Source organism: Echinops telfairi, unplaced genomic scaffold, assembly GCF_000313985.2.
Source record: "Echinops telfairi isolate 266 unplaced genomic scaffold, ASM31398v2 ScPeMD7_7420;HRSCAF=8458, whole genome shotgun sequence".
In the NCBI taxonomy this organism is placed as follows: Eukaryota; Metazoa; Chordata; class Mammalia; order Afrosoricida; family Tenrecidae; genus Echinops; species Echinops telfairi.
Genome location: NW_022111320.1, coordinates 28609481 through 28628584, shown reverse-complemented (window position 1 = coordinate 28628584; position 19104 = coordinate 28609481). Strand labels below are relative to the sequence as shown.

Here is a 19104-nt window from a genome sequence, read left to right as displayed (position 1 = left end):
CACTTAAAAACAAGCAAACAAAAGCCATCCTGATGCAAAGACCATCAACATGAGGCCTTAAGGGTGTCACGGGGTTCCCAGTCACATGGCAACTTAAATAGGACATGGAGAACAAAGGAGCTGTCCCAGAATCATGACTCATCATAGTTGCTGGATGAACTGGAACAGGACCACGATTCGGATAAAAAAATGATTGCACATAAGATAAGCTTACAAGATGTATTGGTGGAGTGGGGTGTATGTCTCTTGACTATGTGACCCCAGTACCCCAATTTCCATCAAAGGCAGACTCAGGCAAGTTCCCAAGATAGAAGAAACCGACCCTCCCTGGACTCACAATAATCTGTGGTGTCTGAGGGCAAAGTAGTTTACATTGTTGGTGATTGGTCAGAAAGAACTCCATGGAGGCTGGATCTATTTGAAACTTCTGAATAGACGTAGGACTCCCATTCTAACCTTCCACAAACCAAGTACTCAGAATTTAAGCTCTAATACTTCAAGCAATAAAAGACATTTTGTTTTTCATTTCTCTTAGCAAAAGGTGACCGCCCCTCTCCCTTTGAGCCATTGCCTATTGAGTTAGTTAATTGTGCCAACCTGGCCGATAATCACATGTGGGGCTAATTGAAAGGCGGAGGGATAAATGGGTGGTGAGCCTCACCTTTCAAGTTCTCAGGTCTCTTGCTTTGTGATGGTTGCACCAGGGTGCAGCTGCCTTAGCAGTTCCCTGCTTCAGCTTGCAAGATTGACTTCCTACAAGACATCCCCAAGGAGAAGCCACATGGACCTACCCCGATGCAGCCATGAGTGCTGGAGCAGCCGTGTGGAGACCCCTGCTAGTGCTGAGATGCTTATTCGTTCACTGACTCAGCTTTCCTCCTGCAGTCGGCATCATTGCCTGTTTTGTGGGGTGGAGGACTTTGTGGACTGGTGTTGGATTAATGTGTTAATGTTGGACTTGTGGGCTTGGGCAGCATTGGGTTGGGATGTTTTTGTGATGCACACCTTCTTTACATAAAACTCTCTTATACATGAGTTGCTGTGGATTTGTTTTTCTAAGGTACCTAGACTAAGACACCTATCATACTGATGAACAAAGTTGTGCTGCTAATACAAGGCATGGGCTAAATAACATTGCTGCATGGAACCACGTGATTTTAAAATATTTATTTGTATATGCCTATTTGTCTGCATTCTTTTTTCCACTATTGAGTTTGAAAATAGTTGAAAGCCCTATGGTTTTATGTAGCATCCGTATTTGGCTGGAAGTGGTGATTGAGAAGCAATATGTTTTGAGGGTGGAGAAATGTCTAAATGTCTCTATTAAGATAACAATGTCGCATATCAATTAGAAAATCACAGTAGAACGTTGATAAAAATTTATCTTGTTCACAAATTTATGTTGGACTGGATTTGGCTGATCTCGCCTGGGCCCGTATATTTTTCCGCTATCAGTTGTAGGTTAATGGAGCACCCCTGCTCATCTTGGATGAGCTGACTTGTGTATGTCTGGATGACGGCTGATCTAAGTGTTGGTTGATCTAGTCCGGCCTTGGCTGGATGTTTTCATGACCCATCTTCATTTGTGTGTCATCCTCTAGCAGCCTACCTGGACCATGTTCCCATGGGCATGGGAAAGGAACAAAAGAACCAAAGTCAATGCCTCACCTCTTTTTAACTCCAGTTGCTAAGAGTCCATTGGCCAAGCAAGCCACGTGGGGTCAGTTCAAAAATCAGAATGAGAGAGCTGGATAAGATTTTACGATAACCTGTGTGAATATGGGGATCAGAGAAGAATTAGGAACATAACACAGTTGATTCTTTAACAACATGTTGTACTGGTGGAGGGATGGGAAGAAAGTGGGGTGGGGTTGTTTTTCTGCTTTTCATAGTGTGCATGTTTAATTAAACTTAGATTTGTTTAAGCAAATAAACTAACAACTGCAGCAATAAAAGCCCTCCCAGCAATCTTAATGTACTGAACAAGTTTGTTAGTCCAAAGTGAGTTTCTCTTTTTAATTCAATTTTACATGTACTGGTGACAATCATAAGTAGCCATTTCTCCAAAGAGGGCTCTGGAAGAATTCTGAATGAATATATTTTTGCCCCATTGTATATTAAAAAATAGTCATTTTGAAATATAATCGTGAAAAAAGTTCTGACATACGTCAGCTTTGGTCACCTCTTCTGGGGGAGTACAAATATGTGAGTTACTCAGGACCACTGCATTTCCCCCAGTGGTTCTGAGTAACTTATGTAACAATCCACAGGCGACAACCACAACCTTTGTATCATGTGGGTTGGCTTCATAGTCCAGTGCTTGCTCTTACTGGACTTTTAGCTAGTTTTTGGTTTTCATTTTTTGCTTGGAAAAAGAGTGAAAGTGGTTGGATGGATGATCAATTTCTAGCCATTCTGGAGTTGCACAGGGTTACTGAGAAAAACAAAACTAATTTGGCTAAGCTTAGCAAAAGAGCTCTCTTTTTCAGAAAGTCATTGCTAAACTCCTCTTTCCCAAAGAGAATTCCACTGCTTTTAGAGTAAAAACACAGTTCCTGTGAGAGGGAAATATTTATTCACAACAAATAGCCGTTATGAATGTGTTTCCAACATAACTGGAAGGAGATGACGCTTGCCTTTTTACTTCTAAGGCTAGTTCACATTCCACTTTGTTTGATTATTTTTTCAACGATATTTGTTATATTCTTTTATGGTCTGCCAGTGTGTTTTTGAAGCCCAGTTAGAACAGTGGCCAACAGAACTGAGACAAAAAAGGGGGGCCAAATATCTCTGCAGAAGCAAGAGGTTGCTTCAAAAGAGATGCATTACAAAGCTCTACTGTGACTCAAATAATCACTTGTCTTTAAGAGGGGTTTGCTAATATGGAATTGGTTTCTTATCTTCACAGCCCCCAATGAGCCTTTATTATGCAAATTTGCGGATGGAGGACAAAAGAAGAGACAGAATCAGAGCAAATACACCCAGAATGGGAGGCCTTGGCCCAGAGAAGGAGAGGTGAGTCCTGATATCAACTGGGGCTCTGACATTGGGAAGCAGAGCTTCCACCGAAGGCCGCAAGGATGGTTTAGGTGCCATGATGAAATCAGGTCCTGTGGGAACCAACTGGCTATGGAAGGGAGATATTAGCAGGCCTATTAAGTGTGTTCAAGATAAAATTAAGGGTACTAGTCTCCCCAAACCTACTGCTGTGGAGTCTGTTTCAACTCACAGCAACTTTGTATAGGTTTTGTGGGGCCTTGTCAGCCTTCACAGGAGCCGACGGCTTCATCTCTCTCCTGCAGTCACTGGTGGGTTTGAACCCCAGTCTAGAGGTTAGCAGTGTAAACCTTACCTGACAGGGCTCCTTCAGAATTGATCTCAGTTTTACACTCCAGGTATTTTTATGTCTTTAAGAACTCTTGAACCCAAAAAGCACTCACTGAAAGACTTATCTACAAAGAATTGATCTATACTTGTACGATGATTATCAAATGAGAGTGTACTTACTGAAGAACATATCCTCAGTGCAATTGACATCAAAAGTTGAATGTCTTTTGAAAAATGCAAGCCCAAATTTAGATCTCATTCATTCTACCACTGAAATGATTTATCTACACACCATGTTACATAAGTATACATAGAATGACATTTTCTGTTGATCAAGAAGTACTGAGAAAGGTTAAAATATATGAGTTTTGCTTTCTGCAATCAGGGCAAAGGAAAATCATTCTACAGTTGCTGATCTATTTCTCCTTCTAGCACAGAGTAATAGAAAAATAGGCTTATGGATCTAATGCCACTTGGGGATGGATTCCCTTCGGGTATTTTTTTTATAAGAAGGAGACGAAGGGAAAAGGTGCCTTGGACCCTATGAGGTCTTTTCATTCTTTGTGAAATGGAATCAAGTTGTTTGAATGACTTCATTGAATGCCGTTTGTACCAAGCCCATCATTTCAAGAGAAGTTTTATTTACTATTTCTATTCAAAGGACCTACAGCATCCATTTATCATTTAAGGAACATCCTACCTAATGCATCATTTTATATTTTCAACACTGGGAGAGCATTGCAAAGAAATAAAGACGTCTGGAATTTTTCTCAGCAAACCTTTGAGTCAGTTTGCAGGTTTTCAGACTATTGTCTGCTTTGAGTGTTTCCAAGCAGGTCTCAAAAAGCCTCTAAAAAGTTCACAGCTATATTCAAGTACTGTGTAATCTAGTGGCTCGTGGCATGAAAACATGTAAAAGAGAATCATTATTGAGTACCCAAAGTTAATAAAAAGGGCAAAATTTTAAATATTTCCAACTTTAAGGAGCAGTTTATAGTAGAATGAAAATAGAAGGTGGAAGGTATATGGACTTTTTCAAGGAGTTTGGGGCCTCAGTGGGCAGCCCTAGTTCCTTCCCCAGCAAACAGCATGTATTGCTGTATCTGTCCATGGTCTAGAAAAACATACTTGGTTAAAAAAAAAATCTGACCTAGCTAAATACATACCTATCAGAGTTAACTGTGGACCAGAGGTCATAACTAGAAAGCCCCAGGCTTTAGCACTTAGACTACAACTTTTCTTCCTTTCTCCCCTAAAGAGGCTACAATGTTATATTCACACAATAGATGCCAATTGCAGGAAGACTCCTTGCCTGAACCTGCACTTCTTGGAAGCTGAATTAAAAAACATGAAGGAAATGCAGACTTACAGCTTCCCCCCTGCCACTGTATGAAGAATCTAGGCTTTGTGGTAATGAGCATAATAAACAACAAATGTTTTAAGGCCTGGAAATATGGTTGAGTCAAGTTTAGGACCTAGAACACCTTATAATGTAAATGTTCTGAGGGTGTATCTCTAATTTTTGCTTCCAAAATTTGCTTTGAAAGAGCTATAGATTTTTGCTCTTGAACTATAAAAATAAAGGGGCTATAATAATTTCTTTTATCAATAAAACTTCACTCTAAATATGTACATATAGAAGAAAGAACTCAGTAAAAATAGCATTCAATAGCAGGAGGAATATTTCAAAGATCTTGTTTCCGGGGTGAACATACAAATTTGTATACTTTGATTGGTATCTTAGAAGTAGACACATGTGAAAAGATTGTTGGCTAACTCTGTAGACCTATTACTTTTTCCCTTGCCTGGTTACCTGTTACATTCTCAGAAACTCACAGGGACAGTTCTACCCAGTCCTATGAGATTGCTCTGCGTTGACATCAGTTCAATGGCAGTAAGCTTATGAATTTTTTTTAGTTTTGTTCTTAGTAGGAGCCTTGAGAGTGTAGTGGTTATGTACTGGGTGGCAATACCCATTGTGTGCAGTTTGAAACAGCCAGCAGTTCCACGGGAGAAGGACTGGACTTTGTACTCCAGTAAATAGTGACAGTCTCCGAACCCCACAGGGGTCACTGTGAGTCAGCAGTGACGTGATGGCAGTGAGTTTGGTTTGGTTTTGGAGTCTAAATGGGAGTGAGCAGCATGGTGGCCATCTCCGACCGCCCCGGTCTGCAGGGGGGAAAAGGGGAACCTATCTCCTCACTGAGTCAGCCTTGAATGGATGACAGTAAGTTTGGAGAGCAATTTAAAGTATGTTAGTATAGATATTAAAGCAAGATACAATAATTAACCTAGTTAATAAAGCCAGATGCAATACAAATACATCCTATATAGGAAAGATTTAGTTTTATGTACTAGCTGATTCTAACTATGACATTGACTCTAAGACACGTTTTGGCGTGAGCCACCACGTATGCTTTCCTACTTGCCAACACTTCTGCAATTGATTCTCCTGTTACATCTCACACCTGTATGCTCCATCTCTGTGAGGTCATGCCACATTCCCTGCTTAAGGTCGTTGACTAGACTGGTTGCAAGAATGGACACAAAGTGAAGAGACGGGCCAAGTTCTCCAGGGAGTTTTGGAGTTGAAGTCCCCTTGCTTCATCCATTGTCAACACTGAGACATGCAACTTTCTGGTCCGATGGCTGTTTCTCATTTACCTGTACACTGGAGATAAAGCCTTTGGCAGCCTACATGTAGCAAGAGGTCATCTTAGCTGTTGTTTTTGTTTGATTTGGGGTGGGGGGGCATAAAACAATGGTGTAATTGTTTTAGATAGGATGACAGAGGGTAAGTTTGATTAGGCTGCTTTCGAATTTGAGATAACCATACAGACTAAGGTGGATATTTACTTTCTCTTCTTAAAAGCTATGTTAATAAAAAAAGTTATGTTAAAAAATAATAATGTGGAACGTATTTCTGATGGAATGCTTAAGAAACAAAACCAGAGGACTGAAAGTATTTGAGAAGTACCAGAAGAATAACAATTGATAGGCTAATGCTAATTTTATTCTATTATTCAAAGCTGTCTTCTGCCTGACATTTTGATCATTGTGTGAGCATAGTTTTGATGAAATGCATGTCTTTCTATTAAACTAATTGTGGAATAAGTAAACTAGTAAGGTTTGGAAATGTAAATATGTGGTGGTGGATATTTTTCACACAAGTGAAAACACTTATGGAGTATTGTAAAAAGGTACTATAAAAGTATTAAATAATCTTTTGAGTGGCAACCAGAACTCTCTTAATCAAGAATCATCAGGGATTGAGGCGCTTAAGCCCCTTTTTTCTGACATTCTAGCACTCTTATCATTTTATTTTTCAGCAGTTCCAAACTCTTCCGTATCTGGATCTCTTTCCACTTCCAAATAAAAATTATTTATTAATTTGTTAAAGTAAACAATAGTGAATCCACCATAAAACAGTCTATTCTTTTGAAAATTGGTTCTATTTTTCTAAGCAAAGATACTTTTGTGATGAATGGCACTATGTCACCTATTTTTTCAAATTAATATGTGCTTCCCTATTTATTCTGTTGTTATATGTTGCTTCAATTTAAGCATGTAAATAAAATTTGACTTCACATAGACTTTTAATTAGAAAAGGATAAACTTTATGGATCTCTTGAATAGATACTGGGGATCCTCGGGTATTCTTAGCCCCAAATTTTGGAGCCATTATCCTCAAAAAATTGGAGCCATAGACATGACTGCTTTTCAGCTTCTATAAACCAGAACCATTCTATATATGGTTGATTCTTCAGAATTGGGTCAGTAGAAGAGATATATTGCTTCTGAAGTTATTGAAATATATTTGTATCATTTGGTCAGTAGTTCCTTGCCTGTGTTACCACTGTGCCATCACTTTTCCTACCACGATTCAGAAACTCCCAGAGCACACCATCCAGCAAGAATAGGGTGCTGGCTGATATGCCAGGAGTTCTCTAAGATCTGCCTTCAGGATTTACATCCTGTTGGCCTGTGATAGCAGTGAATGTTAACATCATTCCCACTCAGGTTAAAGGTAGCTTCATTTTAGTAATATTGTAACCCCTGCAACACTGCATCTAAGGCCTTAGTGGCAGTCCTCATTGCAGGGAATGGATGACCTGAATGACTTTGTTAGTTCGATCCCCAATGACCAGTCTAAGAACAGGACTGTTTCACAAGAGTGAAAATATATATCAGGAATATAAAGGGAGAGTCTCTCAGTACTTCCTAAGGGAGATATTTACAAGGACCACAAAGAAGTCCCTTTAGCAGTCCATGAAAGTATCAATATTCTTCTGAAGCACCACAATTCAAATGCACCTATTCTTCTCAGGTCTTCTTTATTCAATTTCCAACTTTCATACGCATATCACACAATGGAGAATGCCATGGCTTGGATCAGTAGCACCTTGATCCTCAAAGTCACATCCTTGCTCTTCAGTACTCTAAGAGGCCTTGGATAGCACATTTATCTAATGTGGTGCATCTTGTCTTGACCTCTTGACTGCTGCTTCCATGAGCATTGATTTTGGATCCAAGTAAGACAAAATCCTTGACTACTTCAACCTTTTCTCCATTTGCCATGATGTTCCCTCTTGGTCCAGTTGTGAGGATTTGGGTGTACCTTACCTTGAGTTGAAATCCATACTGAAGGCTACAGTCCTTGATCTTCGTCAGCAAGTGTTCCAGTCCTCCTGTCTTTCCTCACACAAGGCGGTGTCGTCTGCAGACCGCAGGTGGTTCATAAGCCTTCCTCCAATCCTGATGCTGCGCTCTTCTTCAGATCATCCAGCTTCTCTGATCATTTGCTCGGCACATGGATTGAACAAGTACGATGAGAGGATACAAGATAAAATAATAGGTGCATTTGAAAAGTGGTGCTGGAGAAGAATATTGAAAGTACTACGGACTGTGAACAGGACAAACCTAATTGGATTGCAAGAAGAAAGGCCACAGTGGTCATTAAGAGACAAGGATGACAAGCCTTCATCTTACATGCTTTCGCCATATTGTCCGGAGAGACCAGTCCCTGGAGAAGGACATCATGCTCGGTAAAGTCGAGGCATGGCAAAAAAGAGGAGGGCCCCTCGACGAGACAGATGGACACTGTGGCTGCATCAATGGGCTCCGGCAGAGCAATTGTGAGGACGGAACAGGACCCTGCAGTGGCACATTCTGTTGTGCATAGGCTTGCTATGGGTTGGAGCTGACTCTATGGCGCCTAACAACAGCAACAAAGAAGTCACCAAATGTATGCGGACTCTGTATCCCCAAATAATAAGAACAGTGGACCAAAAACCAAATTGCTGTAAGAATGTCCCAGATGACCAAATTTTGAGACCTAAAAACCTTCTTACCTCAGTAATTATAATGATAAATTAATACTACCAACACACACATAGACATACAAACTAACGTATGATACACATATTTTTCACCTTTTATTCAACCACGTCACAAAGGCAGAGCAAATTGAAATGAAAGAAAGGATAAGTTCTTGTTATAATGATAAGAGAGTCAAATTCTAATAAGGTTAATGGTATTACTTTGTAGTGTAAGTAGTATTTGGGTTGCCTTTAGAAGTTTCAAATATAACTGGATGCTATGTTTCATATCACAAACGATGGTGTTGTTTTGTCTTTTTTTCTTTTTCTTTTTTAATGTTGGGTAGTTAGCATTAAGTGTTGCAAATGTAAACAAATCAGATGGCACTGGCTTGAAAACTTTGGACCAGCTTCCATACAATGTTCCCGAGCCCTATTCTAATCTAGTCCAAGAATGTCACTGATCACAATTGCTTGGAGGACTGTGCGTCTCATATTTTGGCCACAGATCCAAACAAAAGATGTGGCCATCGAACAAGAAATTACCCAGTTAAGTACTCAGATGTCTAGTGTATCTAGTGAAAAAATGCCAAGATTTCATTATAAAAACAAAAATCAATAAAAGAACATTTCTCGCCTTTATCTTATTTACAGTTCTCTGCTACAGTCAATTTAAAAGCAATGAATAATAACAAATATTTATAACAGTGGATGTGCTGGCACTATTCCTCCGTACTATGGAAACATTTAACGAGGTTAGCTCCAGAGTCTGGATATGAAAATGAACGAATGGAACGAATGTGATCTTGTTAACAATCACCATTTAGGCTCCCAGGCACAGTTTACATGTAAGTTGGAGGGAAATCAACTGTGCTCTTTTGGAGGCAGGCCAGGGTGAGGGAGGCTGAGATGCCTTCAACAGGAGCCGGTTGCTGCTGAGCCCCCCCACCTTGTGTGTGTGTCCGAATACAATTGTGTTTGCAGAGTTTTTAAGAGCTGACTTTTCAGAAATAGATCATGTCCGTTCCCAGGCACGCCTGGGAGGACTCGAGTGTCCAGCCTTTCAGTGACTTTCAGGTACTGCCATAACAACCCAGGTACTTCTGAAATTCCTTAGCTATTCCCCGGGAAAGAGAGATTTTTAAGTGAGGCACAATGGCATGTTATTTCTTGACAACATTTTGTTTAAGGACCTTTTCATTTGCCCAATGTGCAAGTCTGAGTGCAGTGGAGGATAAGCATGACACAGCTCCCGGGGCTCCATCCACACAACCTAATGTGAACGGCACCTCCTGGGACAGGGCAAAGCTATAGTCCTGCGGGTACTGCCAGCTTGCATAGCTTGAAAGGATGTGATATATTGACATCGTGTACTTCACATTTTCGTAAATGGGTAGGTCACAAATGCACTATTATGAGCTGAAAGGTCCATCAATAGTTACTGAGGTTATCAGTTTTAACAAAGCCGATTTTCACTAAGTGATTTGTTATGACCTATAACCTAGATCATGTTGTCTATTTCCAGACCTGAAATCAACTTGTTTTCAGTGATAGATGAAAACTTGCTCTATGTTGCCAACTTTTATAACTTATCTCCATTCAGAGCTACTATTAATAAAAGTTTTCTCTAGTGTCAGATAGTAGATAAAGGACAGCCAAGGTCATATGGAAAAATGGGATTCCCCAGACTATTATGAATCCATGGCCAACCTTGCTTAATCTGATCCCAAACATACATCCTCCTTCTTGATGAGCCTCAAAGCATTAGGACTAATTGTTCACAATGACTTAATTAAATTATGTTGGAGACAAAATTTTCTATTTAGATTTCCGACTACATAGATAGCCATCCTCCTTAACACAATGGTTATATCCTGTATTCAGGTTCAAGATCAGTAAATAGTTACCCCCAAAGATTAACTTTCTAGTTTTTGTTTCTTTAGTTTTTGTTGATTTATATAAAGGTGACCAAAAAACAAACAAAACCAAAAAATGCACTGCCATCGAGTCGATGCTGAAACACAGACATTTGGTTTTGCAACGATCAGTTTCAACGGTAGCCTTTTCACCACCACCATCAATATTGTTATAAAACATGGATACCTTCCACCAATCAGACTGTATAACTCTGAAGATGCATGGAGGCATAGGAACCACCCCAAGCTCAAAGAAAAACCCTTTCCTTTTCCTGTTGTTCCCTGTTGGATTTCTTCCTTTCCAAATTGTGTGATGATATTTTTTGTATATAAGAAGTCTTATAAATATGCATAATTATTCTATACAAGAATTATTTTGGGGAAAACATTTTTTAATTTAAGTAAAAGATCATTTTGTTGGGGGCTTTTACAGCTCTTAGAACCTTTTCTACGTTAATTGTATCAAGCATATATGTACATATGCTGCCATCATTATTTTCTAAACATTTACTTTCTATTGAGCTCTTGGTATCAGCTCCTCTCTTTTCCCCTCCCCCCACCCTCATGACCTCTTGATAAATTATACATTATTATTTTTTTCATACCGTACACCGACCGCTGTCTCCTCTCGGGAAAATATTTTTAAGACAATATTGAAGCATAATGTAAGCAATCAGAATTTGATAGACATTTAATGAGTGTCCACTAATTGTGACTTACAGTACTGGATGTTGCAGACATAATTTTAAACATTCCTCTTCTTTGATTAGGTGCCATCAACTGTGTAGCCACTCACAGTGACTCCACCTTGAACAGAGGAACACTGTCCAGTCTTTTACCATTCTCACAACTGTTACAGTGTTTCTGAGTACATTGTCACAGATACTAAGCCAATCCCTCTCACTGAAGGGCTTTCTTGTTTTTGGCTGACCCTATGTCATGATGCCCTTCTTCAGGGTCTGATCCGTCTGACAACATGTTCATAGTGTGTGAGTACGTTTTGCCATTTTCACTTCGAAGAAGCACACTGGCTTTTCTTATTCCAAGCCAAAATATCCCCTGGGAACCAGCAATCTCAATGGTTTTCTCTGTCTATAGGGTAGGAGATTAAAAGTGGAATATATAACACAATCTAGTGTTGTAAGAATAGAATCACTGATAACAGACTACAAATCTATACAAAGTAAAAGAAAATCAAAGCCAAAACGTTAATAATAAGAGAAACGAAAATAACACAAGTAGCCAGAGAACTTCAGTTCATATCGTTCTTATTGCTAGGCTTGGCTTGTTGGTTTGTTTCTCAAGGCAGGTAAGTTCATAAAATTGGTCTACTTGTATTTGCAAGCCAGAAAACTCCACTTCCCATTTGGCTAGTGAAAGCTTCTCCAGTTCCCATCGAAGGCACAGGTAGAGAAAAGTATGCTTCAAGAACTAGAACTTTGAGTGTAAATAATAAATCTTAAATCGTCGGATGCACATTGCAACATAATTTCTTTCAGAGAGGTTAATACAAGACTAGTCCCAATGAGGTGGAAATTAAAGATATCCCAAATGTTTAACTTATCTACAATACTATACCACTTCAAATGTTTAACTTATCAACGATACTACCATGTCATTATCCTGACATTAATAAACACCCCTCCCCTTAGTATAGTGTCCGTGTCCCAGGGCTCTGCCAAGCCTGCAACGTCTCCGAGAACTCATAAAGCATTCAGAAAATGGCTCACATGGTTATGCAGGCTCGTAAGGAAGATCCGTCACATCCACAAAGCTGTGGGAGCTGATGGATGAAGTCAGGTGATAGAACACAACTCAAGTCCCAAGAACCGGAGATCAGGAAGAGGCCAGCCTGACTGCAGGATACAGAACAAGAGAGAGAAACAACTGAATGTGAAACCAGATCACACTTGCTTAGTCAAAGGGAAAATCACCCTAGGATTCACATCAAGATGGTCACCAGACCTTGGGACAACAGTTTTTTGTAAGTAGCAACTGGAAACAACTTAGTGTTCGTCCCCAGTGACTCAACACTGGGCTTCAGCACATGCTCAGTGGGAAGTAGAGTTCAAAAAGATAGTGTTTGCCTGCACCCAGAGCTCTGATGAAGGTGTTGCTTTTGTCTTGTGCAGACTGTGTCCCCAGGGAAACATCAATAAGTTTGTGACTCGTGTTACGGTCAGTAATAAGAAAGTGACCTCACTGTCATCAAACTGATTCTGACTCAGGAGACCCTGAAGGACAGAGTGGAACTGGCCCTGTGGATTTCCAAGACCGCAACTGTACGAGAGTAGAGTCACATCGGTCTCCCACTGTTAGCAGCTCACTGTGTAACCCACTCTACCACTAGGGCTCCTTCTGATAGGGACTCAAAATAGATCCCTTCAAAATGTAAGCCACTGTGCTGGCTTGCTTGTGGCTGTCATGCTGGAAGCTAGGGCACCATTATTTCAAATGGAACACCCACGGGAAACAGGTTTCAGCAGATTTCAGATTAAACCAATAGACTAGCAAGAAGGAATAGGCTATCCACTTCTAGGGGATCAGCCACTCAAAACCTTATGAATATCAATGAAACTGTGTCGGATACAGGGCTGGAAGATGAGCCGCTTATATTGGAATGTGCTCAAAATATGACGAGGGAAGAGGTGCCCCCTCAAAATAGGGTCATCTGTAATGATGTCAATAAAAACTTTCAGGACCTTCATCTGCTGATGGGACATGACTGAAAATAAGAAGAAACGATTGTAAGCATCCCCTGAATGTTGAATGCATGAAATATGAACCCAGGAAAATTGGAAGTCATCAAAAGTTAAATGGAATTCACAGAAATTGATATTCTAGAGAATAGTGAGGTGAAATGGACTGACATTGGATATTTTGAATTAGGAATCACATAGTTTCCTGGGAATGGTAATTTCAAGAGGAATGGAATCATATTTATCGACAACAAAAACCACACGTTCTTTCTTAAAGTACAGTACTGTCTGTGATAGGATAATAATTATATCCCAGCAAGGGAGTCCAGTTAATACAACTATTATTCAACTTATGCACCAACTACTAAAGCTAGTGATGAAGAAATTTGAGAAGTCTACCAATTTCTTCAGATTAAAATTGATCAAACATGCAAGTTAAATATGTTGACAATTAGTGGTGATTGGAATTCAAAAATTGGAAACAAAAAGGAAAAAGCGATAGTTGTAAAATATGTTCCTTGTGATAGAAATGAAGCTGGAAGACACATGAGAGTGTTTTATAAGTCCAAAGGCTTCCTCATCACCAATTAGTTTTTTCAGCAAGTTAACAGCGATTGTATGCATGGAGCTTTCTAGATGGACTAACTATCTATGGGAAGAGTCCTATGAAATCAACTATATCTCCGGGACAGAGGGTGGAGAAGCTTATTGTCTGTAGCCAAAATGAGGGTAGAGACTGATTGCTCATATGCAAGTTCAGGTTGAATTTGAAGAAAATTAAAACAAGTCCACGAGAGCCAAAATATGAACTTGAGTATACCCCTCCTGAATTTAGAGAACATTCCAGAACAGATTTGATGCACTGAACAGTAATGACAGTAGACCTGATGAATATCATATATGAAAAATGAACCAAGCCATTAAAAGTACAAGAAAAAAAAGAACAAAGTAAATGTCAGAAAATACTAAAGTCTTGGTTTTGAACACAGTCTAGCTATAGAGAATGGAAGAAATAATGAAGTTAGAGCTGAACAGAACATTTCAAAAGGCCGCTCAAGAAGACAAACTAGAAGTATTATAGCGAGCAAAGACCTGTGTTTAGAAAGTTAAGAAAAGGACACGTACTTAGTGTAAATGAAGCTGAAAGAACAGGAGAAATAATGTGTGCATCAAGTTGCAGTACTGAAGGATTCTATAGGCAAAATGCTGAATGAATGCTATACCAAAAGGAACTGATTGACACCCAGCCATTAAAAGGTACCATATGATTTAAAACTTTGTCAGTAGGTCCCCCTCTGATGCAGGCTGGCCCTGATCTGGCTTCCAAAATCTTCTGTGTTTTTGGTTTATAATGTCTTCTCTGATTTTTGTTTGTTCACAGTAGCGTGTATCTCAGAGGTGTTATGTCAATGGAGGTCACCCTCTTAAAGCTGTGTTAGATGCTTTTTCATTTTTTGGTAATATGAAAACTAGGATTGATGGACCTAGAGAGGCAGCAAGTAGAATTAGGGGTTTGAGTGGAGGTGGGGTTAAAGGGAGATGATATCAAGGAGCACATCTAGAAAAATGGTGTTTGAATGTGCTTGACACAATGGATGGATGGATGGCTTGTGATAAGAGTTGTACCAGGCCCCAATAAAATGATTTAAAAGAAAAATAATGTTTGAAAACTGATTGTGGTAGCAATTGTACATTCTACTTGAAGTAATTGAAATTTGGAATGACATGATATAAGTATTAATTCCCAACTAATAATTAAAACAATGAACAGACATTGAAATTTAGCATGGAACAATAAAAATTATAGAAAATATTTCTTAAAAATGAGAAATAAAATTATACAGAAAAAAAAGAACCAATTGTAGTGAATGACGAAGTCTAAGGGATACTGAAGGCATTGGCAAACGAAAATAAGGTTCCAGGAATTGACAGAACACCAACTGAAATATTTCAACTAGTTAATGAGACACTTACTGGAAACACTTACTTGTCTATGACAACAAAATGTGGAAGCCAGCTAGTGGGCTAAACAACTGGAGGAGACTCCTACCTGTGCCCTTTTCAATGAACGGCAGACTGATGGAATGCGGAAATCGTTGAACAATAACATTAACATTACATGCAAGTACAATTTGTTGCGCGTCTTTCAACAATGGTTGTAGCAGTTCATCCACAGGAGCTCCAGAAATTCAAGTTGGATCCAAAAGACACATATGGAACAAAGCATATCATTGCTTACATCTGGTGGACCTTGGCTGGAAACAGAGAACACCAGAAAGAGATTATCTTGTGTGAACTATACGAAGGCATTCAACAGCATAGGTCATAAAGAAGAAAACTATATAAACTATTAAGAAGAATGGGAATTCCAGAGCACTGTGCTCTTGTGGAACCTGCACGTGAACCACAAGTCCGTCATTCAAGCACTAAGAGAAGGCTGCCTGGTTGAAGACCAGGACGGGTGTATTACAAGGCTGTGTCCTTTCACCGTAGCATTTCCATGGGTATGCTGCTCGAATAATGTGAGAAGGCAGACTCTGAAAACTAATGTGGCTCAGGGATTGAGGCAAAGGCTTATTCGCAAACATGATACAATGTTGCTTTGCTATACATTATGAGTAGAATGCTTCAGTCCCTGGTTCCCTATTTAGCTCTATGTGAATTAATTTTCAAGATTGGAAAATCGTTTTAATGAGGTTATATTCATTTAAATAAGGATTTCTTTCAATGCAATTTCCCTCCTGTTTAAAGAGTTATGAAACATAATCTAAAATAAGTAGAAATTTAAATATTTTCATTATGATCCATATTATGTTACATAATATCAATTTCAAATATTAAAGAATTCTTTAGCTTGGAAAGAGTACTGGTTTTCAAATCTTGGCCAGTTTTCTCTTGAAAGCCATGTACTGCAGAAAACCCTGTGGCAGTGGCCGTATCTGACCTCCCCATTGCCAGGAGCCAGACGTCAGACATGCTTCCACCTCCATCTTTCTTTACCCCGTCACACACCAACTGTACTTCTGTGCTGGGTCCATCATTCATTGCAGTGGCCACACAGAACTCACAGTTCCTGGGGCTTATTAGGGAACATGGAGAAAATATTGAAATGGCCGAGATTTCTTTCTAGTTTGGATCCAGAATCAATCCATCATCAATGGAAGCAGCAGTGAAGTGATCGAAAGATGAATTGAGTGAGGTAAATCTGCTCCACAAGACCCCTTTAGAGTATGTAAAAGCAAAGCTATTACTTTGAGGACTAGGGTGTGCCTGACCCAGGCCATGGTATTTTCCGTTGCTTCAGCCACATGTGCAAATTTGGCATTGAACAAGGAAGACCAAAGAAGAATCAATGCATTTGAATTGTAGTGCTGGTGAACACTATTGAAAATACCATGGATTACTAAAAGGACCAACAGATCTGTCTTGGAAGAAGTATGGCCAGAGTGCTCCCTAGAGGCAAGGACGGTGAGACTTTGTCTCACATACCTTCGACGTGTTATCAGGAAGGATGAGTGCCTGGAGAAGGACATCGTGTTGGTAAAGGAGAGGGGTAACAAGGAGGAACGCCCTCTAGGACATGGGTTAACACAGTGGTTTCAACCGTGGGCTCCAGCATTGGAATGACTGTGAGAAAGGCACAGGACCGGCAGTGTTTTGTTCAGGGTCACTAAGGGTTAGAACCGACCAGATAACAATGAACAGCAACAACAACATGATGGAGATCAATAGTTTACCAAAAGTCTGGATCAGTAAACAGAAAGCATTCAGTCCGGAGTCCTCAGCAACATCTCTCCACCTCTCCTCAGACAGCAGCCCAGGTGATCGCACTCTATCAATCACACGACTTGGCCTCTGCCTCCAGGGACCAGGAGGCCCCCCTGTCCCTTGGCCCCAAGGTCCTGGAGTTTGGGTGCTGTTTCTCTCTTTGTCTCTTGGTTTCCTGGCCTCACTTCTGGATCCTTTGCCACCGTCTCTGTGCCTTCGGACAGAGATCTCAAAGCCGGTCCGCTTCTCCTGGTCCTGGGATTTCTCTCTGTGTGCCCAGCATGACACTGAAGGCGGTGTGGTTTTTGTCTTTCAGCAGACCACACTCCCAAGGAAGCAAAGAGTGTGGCCAGGGTCACACCATGGGCTGAAGTCAGGATTAATCCTGTTCGTTAGCATAACAAAGAACACCCACCCAAATGAGGTGGTAGCCACAGGCCTAGAATCCATAATTATAATACATCACATAAAGAATTCTGGCTAGAAGGGTCATATTAATAGACCGCATCTCATGTATTCTTTGTGCAAAGGGCAAGAGCTGCAGAAAGAAGGGGCTTGCATGGAGAATGGTAAAAAAAAGAAAAGGAAACTGTGAACTATTGCAGGAATTTAAGGAAAATATTGAGCTTCTACCAAGAACCAATAAATGACAGTATTGGTGTTTTCAAAAGAAATGAGTATAAATTATCATAGTGACAAATAATGACAATTAAGTTTGAATCCCAAAGATGCTTTGCCAGCTTGATGGCTATGAGAAGCTTTAATAAAAGACTCCTAATAAAAAAAAGTTTTAAATGACTCCTAATGATCAAGTATTTCCCAGCAGCCTTCAAAATAATTATTTTGGACAAAAGAAGCATCTTAATGACCCAGTGTCAGTGTTAATGGTTTTAACAAAGGATCGGGAAATGGATTCTCTGGCAAAAAAAAAAAAAATAGTAACTAAAGCTGAATTTGAATGCTCTTTGAGCTTCCACTCCCATATGTATAAAATATTGAGGAGGACGTTACCAAATACTTCTGGGAAAGGATTTTTAAAGTCCTTACAAAAATGGCATTAATGAAATTTAGAAAATTATTGTTTTTTTGCTGAAAGGCACAAACTTATTGTTTCAAAAAGGTTGTTTTGTGACACTATCTGTTATATAGTAGGATGTAGGCTAAACTGCTCCAACCCAACAACTGCTCAAGGGGAGAATGTGGCCTCTGTGCCGATCTGTATGATGACTGGGATGTTGTTCATTTTAATATTCTACTATGTGTACTCTTAGTACATTGTGCAAGAATTATACCGCAGGTGAAGTAAGGCACCTTCTCCCACAGGTAACAAAATACAAAAATTTAAAGATGATGCTAAAAAGTCAGAAGGTTAAGCTTTTGGTCTTTTTTTAACATCTAAAAGCCTGTTCCCATTTCCGGTTCTGAACCAAGTGCTTCTCTTACAGAACTTCTTTCTGAATTGGAAAGGGAACGATATTTTTTTTAAACTAGAACAAAAGTTATAGACAATATAAAAATAAAATTCATCCTGGAATTATACATCAAGATAGCTTTATGGACAATATATTTTGATGCACAATACATTTATCATGTATATTCTATTCCATGAAGTTGTTCTTTACAATAGCTTTGCTTAATGATATTGTTGCCTCACAGGTGTATTTTATGTATTCTCTTGACTGAAGTATTGTGCTCTTACAGCTTTAAAGGATTTGAACAACTTATAAAAAAGAAAAAGGATAGTTGCCAAACTGAAATACCACCCAATATCATGGGAACTCCAATTTCAGAAGTCTTATAATGTAAATTTTAAAAGTGTCTTAAAATCTATGAAGTTCAGTCATTTAGATCGAGATAAAACCAGAAGCACTTATATAAAATATTTTAGTATCCTCAGATCTTTTTTATGGATATCAATCAAGACTCAATTTAACTCTGTTTTAGCTGGCAACATCAGACTGGATCTCTTTGCGGCAAGATTTTGAGACCTTTATCCGGCTACAAGCTTATAAAGTTGTCATACCTTTTCATCTGTGTCCCTTTCCATCAAGATTTTTCTGTGAAGTCGTTCTCAGA

At 39.5% G+C, this 19104-nt stretch overlaps 1 protein-coding gene across 6 annotated transcripts in view; it reads left to right on the top strand.

Annotated features, from left to right (window-relative positions):
• Nucleotides 1–19104, top strand: part of RBMS3 (RNA binding motif single stranded interacting protein 3) — an 889171-nt gene that overhangs the window by 718140 nt on the left and 151927 nt on the right. For all 6 annotated transcript variants that reach the window (XM_045297515.1, XM_045297514.1, XM_045297513.1 and 3 more), the window contains one exon: nucleotides 2909–3015. In XM_045297515.1, the coding sequence (XP_045153450.1) occupies nucleotides 2909–3015 (107 nt within the window). The remainder of the gene's footprint in view (nucleotides 1–2908; nucleotides 3016–19104) is intronic.